Source organism: Helianthus annuus, chromosome 5, assembly GCF_002127325.2.
Source record: "Helianthus annuus cultivar XRQ/B chromosome 5, HanXRQr2.0-SUNRISE, whole genome shotgun sequence".
Classification (NCBI taxonomy): Eukaryota; Viridiplantae; Streptophyta; class Magnoliopsida; order Asterales; family Asteraceae; genus Helianthus; species Helianthus annuus.
This window is the reverse complement of record NC_035437.2, coordinates 175,552,077-175,562,659: the sequence shown is the minus strand read 5'-3', so window position 1 is coordinate 175,562,659 and position 10,583 is coordinate 175,552,077. Positions and strand designations below refer to the sequence as shown.

Below are 10,583 nucleotides of genomic sequence, written 5' to 3'. Positions count from 1 at the left end.
AATTAATGGTGAGTATGCCCGAAATTTGGTTATCACTTCAGCACCACCTAAAATCCAAATCCACTACCCACCAATTATCACCCAAAATTGAGAAAACAAAACAAAAATTAGGTCAAATTCAAGAGTCAAAAGACAAATACACAATGCCAATTGCAGAAACTTGTGCAAATCAAGCGATTTCAACAAAAACTTCAAAACAGAGATCGACCGAAAAAGTAAGTGATTGATTGATACCGACCTAAATGATCCAAGGACTAGTCGATACAAACCAAAGATCAATCAATTCCTCTATGTAACACCCGTCTCATTTAATTAGGAGTTTTAATATAAAATACGCATTTTCGAAAGAAATACTTAATTTCCTATTGATAGACCAAAACAAAAATATTCATAATAACAGAATTTGAGTTAACTGCCAACTAGTTTTAACATCCAAAAATGATAAGTTAAGTGTAGACAACATAACAAGTTTTGTTTAACAAAGTTAAGTAGACGCGGAAGCTTCAAAATTTGTGTTCGGTTCTTGAAAACATGCTTGATCGCCATCCGATATGATTCCAACATCACCTAGAGTCAAAACCACTTAAAATGTTAGTTTTGACATTGTCATAATGCATATAAACAATTTCTAGAATCAAACAATTGAAAACAAAATAAAAATTCAGAATTAAGTATGTCGCTTGTCGCGACAGACTTCCTCCATTCCTTCGCGTGTCGCGCCAGGTCCAGTGGATCCTGTCGCGTGGCGCGGGGGACTCGGTTTTCCAGCAGGTGCAAGTTTTTGACTTGCATTTCCTGCCCAGCTCCGAATTTCACAATTCTAACTTCAAATGCTCGTAACTTTTGATCCGAAGGTCCGTTTTAGGTGATTCTTTTTCCTACACGTCTGTAATTTAATTACCGACGTGTCTATTACATTTATTATACCAAAAATTTAGTTTACAGACCGAATGACTAAAATCACTATGTATATATTCAACCCACCAAGTTTACACCAATTTTTGCTACGAATGCGATAGTAACCTTAAGGCGCTTTTACCCAACATTCGGGGCTTAATATCACCGGCATTTCATTACCAATCCTATGGCTTCATGCTCTTATGATTTATCAACGCCAAATGCTAACCATCAAACACTAATGCTACTTACTAAACAATTATTCGACCCGTTTGGCTCATTTATGGAATCCTCCATTTTTAATGACTACCAAACGCTTCCTAATCTAATCTTAACTTATTAAATCAAGTAGTGAACATTGTCACTTCAATTAACACAAGCCTTTATTCTAAAACACAACTATACATGGTTTAAATATCAAATTTACTTAATGTAACGAAGCGAGTGACATACCTTCAATGCACACCCTTCAAACGCGTGTCACCCTCGGCTTGTCCACTTGACGCTCCGGTTTCCTTACCTATAGAGTTCAACCACAACCCGTTTAGAACTCTTTCCTTAGCATATAACGCATAGCTTGCCGAAATTTTACAAATATGCATTTTAGCTCAATTTTCCAACTTTAAGCTTTCTTTGAGGCATTTTTACAAACACCTTAAAGGCACAAATTTCTCACAATTCATTTTCAAGTTCATAACTTGTTATATAGCCAAGATTAACATCAATCGGTCAATTTCATATAAATTTTAACATCAACAAATCAAAAATTACTTCATAAAAATCAGATTACACTAGAACAACAACCAAAATCCTAGTGTTTATCAAGTTCCCACAAAACCCACTAATCACCTTCATTGGTGTTCATGGAATTCACAAGAATTAAGCATGATTTCAACATATGATTGTCTAGGGTTCACTCCTAGACACAATATTATTCCTATTCCATCCATATAACATTCATGCAACAACAAATTTCGAACTCTCTAAGTTCATCCAGAAATTCAAATAGGGATTTCCTATAAAATTCACATACCTTATGGCCCCTTTTCAGAGGAGATCACTATTTCGTACTCGGATTTTGATTTGGAACTGAATTTGACCTTCAATTTGGGGAAATTAACATGAACTAGGGTTTGTGAGGGTTCTCCTGGTCGCCCCTATGCTTCAATCGACCCAGACACACACTTTTGTGTGTGTTTGGATTTTTAATTTTGTTTAAATATTTCAAGTTTCAATTTTAACAACTTTGGCACCTCTAAAATCGTTTAGTTCATGTTTTAAGTGTTTTAACCCACTTATAAGTCACTACAAGACTTTTACCTAACTAGGTTATTTTTATTCATAGTTAGTTCTTTTTGTTTAATTACCGACATAATATTATAATAAAAGATTTATATTCTCGGGATGTTACAAGTCCACCCCCTTAAAAAGGTTTCGTTCTCGAAACCGGAAATACGTACCAAATAATGTCCGGTAGAGACGCCGCATCTCCTCCTCGGACTCCCATGTAGAGTCCGAACCCCTTCTATGCTCCCATTTGATCTTAACTTGATCAATTTTCTTATTCCGCAAATCTTTAACCTTCCGATCTAGAATCTCGATTGGCCTTACCACATAAATAAGGCTGTTGTCCACCTCGATACCATCGTAGTGGATATAAGTTGTTTCCTTAGCTAAGCACTTTCTGTGACACATGAAACGTGCCATGGATTCTGCTCAATGTGAACACACCATGAGAACTACCTTTATTGTGAAAACCATGAGAACCAATGTGAACACACCAAAAAAACCTAACCCCCACCCCCCCCCCCAAAAAAAACCTAAACCCCCCCCCCCCCCCCCCCACTAATTTTTTATAACAAAATATAGCGATTTTAATTTAAAAAATATTAAAAAAAATTGTGTGTTTTTTAGCTATTTTTAGGTATTTTTTGTTGTGTTCACATTGGTTCTCGCAATAAAGGGTGGTTCCTAACGGATCCTTCTCCTATATATATATATAGGATTAGGTTCAAACGTGAACAAAATCTCAAGAGTGAACTGCGTGAACTGATCTAAGCCCTTGATTTTTATGATCTTGAGATTAAAGTGAGTGGCATGATGGTAATTATTTGGTTATTTTTTTTTCATTTACTTAAATACAAAAAGGGTATAATTTCAATCTTAAATTGATTGCATAAATCTCTCACAAATCAAGTAATCAATTATCCTCTTAAATTGATTGCATAAATCTCTCACAAATCAAATCAAGGATTAAGAAAGATGTAACTTAATTCAATTATTGAAATAAATATTTGTTTAAATGCGATGTACACATGTGTATTTTGATTTTGCCCTCTTTTTAATGCGATGTACACATGTGTATATCGTCTGTTTTTGTGATATCTCAGATTTTTTTTTGTATTGAATATTGATGTACACCTGTGAATTTATATTCAAATATGTACGATGCTGAGTACACATGTGTACTGTTCTATTTATATTCAAATACACATGTGTATATCGTTGAAATATGAAGGTTACGTGGATCTTAAAAATCAAAATTTGAATTCTGGTGATGAAATCTGAAATAAAAATTAAAATTAAAATATGGTGATTTGTTGTTTGTTTTGATAATTATCTTATTAATATATAAACATAATGTGGATAATGAATTTAAATTAGGAAAGATGTAACTTAATTCAATTTATTAAAATAATGATTTAAATCTAATTTTTTATATAATTACAATCCTACCCTTAACAACTAAAAATGAAATCAAGGGTCCATATCTGTTGTTCACGCAGTTCACTCTTGGGAGGTTGTTCACGCTGGAACCCTACCATATATATATGGAGGCCAGTTAACGTATATTACGGCTTAACGTACAACCAGTACGCTACCAAATTACGCACGTTATTTTGAAAATCACGCACGTTATAAACCTCAAAAAACCTAATCACGCATGTTGGAAACATAAATCACGCACGTTAATTATGCATGCCCTAACTCCCAGTTCAAAAATTGCATCCCCTGTTCTACGATCCGAAACCACTGTTACTGCCCTCTGACTCCAATCGAATCAAAGCTTGGTCATGTTCCTGCATCCTCTGTTACGGTTTGAATCAAATGTTAGTCATGTCCCTTCATCTTCTACGATTTGATTTCGAGGGTCGAGATTTTGATGAAACTTTTCAAAATCAACGATAACTTTGAACCCAATTCGATGAAACTGACTGAACAATGGCGAATTTGAAGTGAAATGAAAAGAAATTGAAATGAATTGGACGAAATTGATCAAACCCAGGCTAATTGAAAAATAACAATAATCACGCATGTTATATACAATAATCACGCATGTTTTCGTACGTGATGTACGTTAAGCCGTAATGTATTTTACACTTTTTCTATATATATAGATATATTCATAGGGGAGAAGGATCCGTTAGGAACCACCCTTTATTGCGAGAACCGCGAGAAACAATGTGAACACAACCAAAAAATATCTAAAAAAACACCCAAACTTTTTTACTATTTTTTTTGGAAAAATCGTTATATTTTGATCAATAATAAAAAAAAATAATTTTTTTTTCGCGTAACAGTTATCCATGCACATATGTATTTATATCATTTCTTTGACAAATTTCGTAAATCATTACAAATATCAGACAATTGCACTTTCATTTACACTACCATTCATAATACAGTACTTTTTACATTAACAATAATAGAAATGCACACGTGCATCTATATATATGAACTTGTTATAACATTAACAACACTAGAAATGCACATGTGCATCTATATATATGAAGTGTTTTAGTACACCACTTTGAATACACATTCCTTTTCATCTATCATAGTATCCATGCTATACTACCATTATCTCCTAACACCCGTAATACAATATTATTACCAATATTTCACTTTATTATATGTACATCAACACCCTTTATACCATCCAAACAACATATTACATCATAAAGTGACAAATATAATCAAACCATCAACCACTAGATATAACTAACCAAAACACATGTATATGGGCCTACTTGATCATTTAAAATCACAAACTTTTTGTACCAAAACACCTTATTTCATGTTGATACATATAGATGCACATGTGCATTTCTAATATTGGTAATGTAAAAAGTAGTGTATTACATATAGTAGTGTAAATGAAAGTGCATTTTTCTACTACTGGTAATATATTATGGAATTTGTCTAATAAATGATACATATGCACATGTGCATCCATAACTGTTACTCGAAAAAAAAAATGGTTTTTTAGTAACAAAATATAGGATTTTTATTAGAAAAATATTAAAAAAAATTTATGGGTTTTTTTGGATTTTTTAGGTATTTTTTTTATGTTCACATTGGTTCTCGCGGTTTTCTCAATAAGGGTGGTTCTTAAATGAACCTTACCCTATTCATAGGATCAAGATTAAGGAAAAAGTCCCCCGAGTTGTAAGAACTTAGGGAACTCGGCCTTCACGTGTGAGTTTTGCCTCCATTTTTCACACTCGTAAATTAAAATGTTTAAAAGGACTGCTGTAAAAAAATAAAAAAAGTTTAGAAATGGTGTTTTTCGGCCTCTTACAATAGTTGTAAAAAGCTGATGACATAAGCATTTCATCACTTTTTATGGCATTTCGTAAATGAAAAAAACTTAAAAACAAGTTTTTTTTAAAGTTTTTTTTCAATGTTTTAAAAACCGGTAATTACCGGCCGGTATTACCGGTATCGGATGGAAGAGCGGTACAAAACGCCTCGGTATATTAGGGAAACGGTATAGGATTTGTACCGACGGTATTATACGGTATACCGGTACGAACCATAAAACATGTACCGGGCCATGGTAATTTTGCTTGGGCTTTTACGTATTACCATCTTCTAACCGACTAACTTTTAACCTAGCGGAGAAGATCAGAAGCGTGACTTTCAGCCTTCCTCGATCAAAACATCATCTCTAGACAGGGGCAGATCTACTTGATCTTTAGCGCGTGCATAACCCCCTAAGATTCAACTTTATAAAAATCTTTTTTAAAAGATTTTTAGTATTTTTTTTAAAGACCTTTCGTAAAACCGGGTTATCTGACTTGTTGTTGTTTAAGCTTTGATTTTACCCCAACCCTATTTTCATAATAAACCAGTAAATAATAATAAATGCAATCAAATGGTTTTTACATCTCTCTCTCTCTCTCTGTGCTGTATACAATCGACGGCAGTTATCGACTCCAATGGCTGCGTGTTTCGTCTCCTTGTGCGATTTCACTTCACCAAAAACCCTAATTAAGGTCCTTTCAACTTTCTCCTAATTGTTTTCATATTCACATGAAATCTGTCAGTAGAATTATAGCAATTTGCCATCAGTTAATTATAGTTTGATTGAGATGAACAACATATTCTAATGTGAAATTTGAGGTTACTTTCTGCTATCTATTGATTATTATTATTATTATTGTTGTTGTTGTTATTATTATTATTATTATTATTATTATTATTATTATTATTATTATTCTGTATGTTTTAATTTTTCAAGAAAACAGCTTGTTTGTTTGGATTTAACTATTTAAGGTAGCCATTGATGGCTGCAATACTGCATATTTGGTTAGAATTTTTTTTATTATTATTTTTTTTTAATTTTTGGCTGAGTTCATAAGAGATTGATCTGTTTTTTCACTTTGTGGTTGCATCTTAATTTTTTTTTATTTAAAGGAGGTATTTATTGTTGGAGTTATGTAATACAAAGACTACATTTTGCTTATTGAATCTTTGTTTATTCAATATGTAATTATCGTTAATATAGGCGGTAGTGTGAGGTTCATTGGGGAACACTAAAAAAGTGGGGAACAGTGGGGAACTGACTCAAACGAACTCCGATTGGACTCATTCCAGCGGCGTTGGAACCGGCTTGTCGAACCCTAACTAGGATCCCTTAACCCTAAACCCTAAATCATAACCCCTAAACCCTAAATATATTAGGGTTTAGCTTTAGGGTTTAGTTTAAGGGTTTAGGGTTTAGCTTTAGGTTTAGCCTTTAGGGTTTATAGTTTAGATTTTACGGTTTACCTTAGGTTTTAGCCTTATTTTTTAGCTTTAGGGTTTAGAGTTTAGGAGTTAGGATTTAGGGTTAAGAGATCTTAGTTAGGGTTCGATGAGCCGGTTCCAATGCCGCTGGAATGAGTCCAATCGGAGCTCGTTTGAGTCGGTTTCCCGCTGTTCCCCATTTTTTTAGTGTTCCCCAATGAACCGTCCCCATAGGCGGTAAGTGACTAGGACTCAAAAACGAAAACAAAATGACCCGCACACAGCACACCTAGTTACTTGTTCTATTAGACTTCCTATATTGTTTGTCTTCAAGAACTCGCACAGGGAAATAGAGACGTAGATAATTAAATTCGGATCTTGAAAGCCCGTCTGTTCTTCTTCAAATTTGTCTTGTAAACTGGTTTACAACTGCCTTTGCCTTTCGGTAAACCTCCTTCTTCATAACGAATATGTGAAGCAAACTTGCAGGCTTTTCGTTACCAGCGGAGCAGGCTGGATGACGACAGTCTTTGCTGAACTGAACGCTTCTGAGTTCTATTAACAAGAAAAGAGTTGTTCCTCTTTACAATCTCATAATTGTTTTTCTCAATTAAAAACCGAAGACCCATGTTGAGAACTCGACTCGATGGTGCTAATCCGAACGACAACACAACTTCTTGCTGGACCGTGAACTATAACCAGCACTGCGTCTCATTGTTGCTATCTCGATCTTTTTGTATCTTTCCTCTCACACAAACATCTCATGTGTGTCCTTTCTTGTTGCCCCAAGAAATTGACTGCTACATTTGGCGAGGCTTTGAACCGCATAAACGCCACCGTCTTCTTCCTTTGGTTAGCAAACCCGTCAAAATATCCCCAATTTTTTTAGATAACATGTCTCAAATTTATAAAAGGCTCAGAATCAGAATTACTGGCTGTTTGTTTACCTCTTAATGGTTCAGACCTCTTACTGGTTCAACACTTAATGGTTCAGACTGTTTGTTTCATGAGCAGATGTTTGAATGGTTCAGACATTTGCCTCTGAATGGTTAAGATTTATACAGAGTCTGAATGGTTAAGACCTCTAATCTGAATTGGTCAGAAATTTGCCTCTGAACGGTTAAGCATTATACAAGCTCTTAATGGTTCAGACCTCTTACTAGTTCAACACTTAATGGTTCAGACCTCTTACGGTTCAGCACTTAATCATTCAGATGTTGCCAAACAGCTTGTTCAACATTTTTATATATTCATAAAAATAATCTAGTTGTAGGAAATAGGATTGTTCTTTTACGTTTGGATTTTGAACTTTTTTTTGATCACAGGATATAGACGCACAAAAAACAGACAGTTGCAGGCTGCATTTGAGCTCATCAACCTTCGTAAATGGTACGTCTTCTTCACATAATTATGTTCATGGAAGTATGTTATATTTGTGTTCTCCCTCTTATATACATTTGTGTGTACATATGGGTATACTAACCCATGTGTAGAATATACATAAGACATTTGAAATGTATATCTATGTAAATGCCATTCAATATAAAACCAATTTTTAAGTGTAGAACCGCATAAACAAATTTATATACTGTTTTAACGAGTGAATTTCAAGGATTGTCCTTTATCTTTATACCCATTTTCAGGCGTTGTCCTTTATGTTCAAAATTGACGAGTTTTGTCCTTTATGCTTTCATATCATACACGTTTTGTCCTTTAGGCCTAACCCAGTTAGTTTTTTCAGTTAAATTTGGTCATATGCTTTGCATATGAGGGCATTTTTGTCAATTCAAAGGTAAGTTCAACGACAGATTTACAGCTCAAAGCTTCTACAACCTTTGAATTGACAAAAATGCCCTCATGTGCAAAGCACATGACCAAATTTAACTGAAAAAACTAACTGGGTTAGGCCTAAAGGACAAAACGTGTATGATATGAAAGCATAAAGGACAAAACTCGTCAATTTTGAACATAAAGGACAACGCCTGAAAATGAGTATAAAGATAAAGGACAATCCTTGAAATTCACTCCTGTTTTAACTGTGATACATAAAGTTGTTATGTAACCGCATAACTGCATCTCTGTCTTTGTCCTACTATATCTTCTCTGCTTAAATTTCTTCTTACTTAAATGCACCCGATGTATGGATGCATACATATAGAAAAAAGTATGTATTTGTATCTATATATACTAGTGCAAACCATATGTTAGTGCACGTAGGAAAAAATGAGTATTAATTGTTATGAATAAAAAAAGCAAAAATGACCCGACCCGATCCTATACCGGTCTTTTACCGAAATCACTAATCACGACGTTATATTAATATTTTTTGGAGTAAAGTACAGGAATGGCCCCTGTGGTTAACCAAAATTTTGGATTTCGTCCCTAGCTTTCCAAAAGTACACTGATGGTTCCTGTTGTTTATACTTTGTAACGCATTTAGTCTCTAACTTTTGCCAAAAGTACATAGATGGTCCCTGTGTTTATACTTTGTAACGCATTTAGTCTCTAACTTTTGCCAAAAGTACACAGATGGTCCCTGTGGTTAGCACTTTGTAACGCATTTAGTCATTGACTAAATGCGTTACAAAGTGCAAATCACAAGGATCATCTGTGTACTTTAGTCCCTAGCTTTCCGAAAGTACACGGATGGTCCCTGTGGTTTATACCTTGTAACGCATTTAGTCCCTAACTTTTGCCAGAAGTACACGGATGGTCCTTGTGGTTTGCACTTTGTGACGCATTTAGTCACTAAAAGTTGGGGACTAGATGCGTTATAAAGTGCAAACCACAAGGACCATCCGTGTACTTTTGACAAATGCGCTATATTCAGTATGAACAAAGTGTTTTTCATTTGCTATCTTTGTCATGCTTACAATTATAATTGTAAATTTGCAGGAATATGTTTTACGCCGCCCAACTCACGCGAACAAGAACTTCTTTCGTTGAAGCTGCATCGTAATCCTGTTGCGGCTGTTATTCTTGATTATAGAGTATTTTGTACCCCCAGAGTGATATCTGGATTCTGGATTGGACCGGATGTTGAGGATGGTTCAGGTTTTGTTGAAGCTATTGTATATCAAATGTTTGATGCTTGATTCTCTTTAAAGCTGTTTGTATCCATATCAGTTCAAATAGAAATTATACTATTAAGCTAATTAATCAATGTTATTTATTAGTAAAATAGTTAGATGAAATCAATCGGTTTTTGGTTTCTATATTCATGTGTAAGCGAAGCGAGTAGTTTGTGTAACTTTGCAAGGAGTCGGTTTTGTGACAAGTTTGGTAATCTCAAATTTATACTCGGTTATAAAACCATATCCAAGAACTGGTTTCATGCGCTTCGTGTTTCCACGAGTAGTGGAGATCCTGTTAAATGGTTGTAAACGAGTGGTGTTCATGGATTGAACTGGACATGAACCTAAAAATTTAACTCGACATGTTTGACCAGACAAATATTTTTTTTTTTCTATTTTATTGCGTATTAATGCTCCTAATATAAAACAAAACAATACATATAAACTATAAAATTTAGTGCTAATTTCTCTCTCTCTCTCTCTCTTTTTTTTTTTTTTTTACATTTTTGCAATTGTTGCATATAACAAAAGAGTTTCTAAATACGTCCAGAAAATAGAGTATTGTTTAATAATCTGGGATATCGACACAGAGAACTTTTA

General features: G+C 34.3%; 1 protein-coding gene across 2 annotated transcripts; it reads left to right on the top strand.

Annotated features, from left to right (window-relative positions):
• Positions 1-5,861: 5,861 nt before the first annotated feature.
• LOC110942348 lies at positions 5,862-10,124 on the top strand. Of its 2 annotated transcripts, none has more exons than XM_022184102.2 (3): positions 5,862-6,176; positions 8,235-8,298; positions 9,805-10,124. In XM_022184102.2, the coding sequence occupies exons 1-3, from the start codon at positions 6,120-6,122 to the stop codon at positions 10,002-10,004; spliced, it is 321 nt and encodes a 106-aa protein (XP_022039794.1). In that variant the 5' UTR covers positions 5,862-6,119; the 3' UTR covers positions 10,005-10,124. The 2 variants fall into 2 exon arrangements, with proteins under 2 accessions (XP_022039794.1, XP_022039793.1); XM_022184101.2 differs by lacking the exon at positions 5,862-6,176 and adding an exon at positions 7,130-7,761.
• Positions 10,125-10,583: the final 459 nt, after the last annotated feature.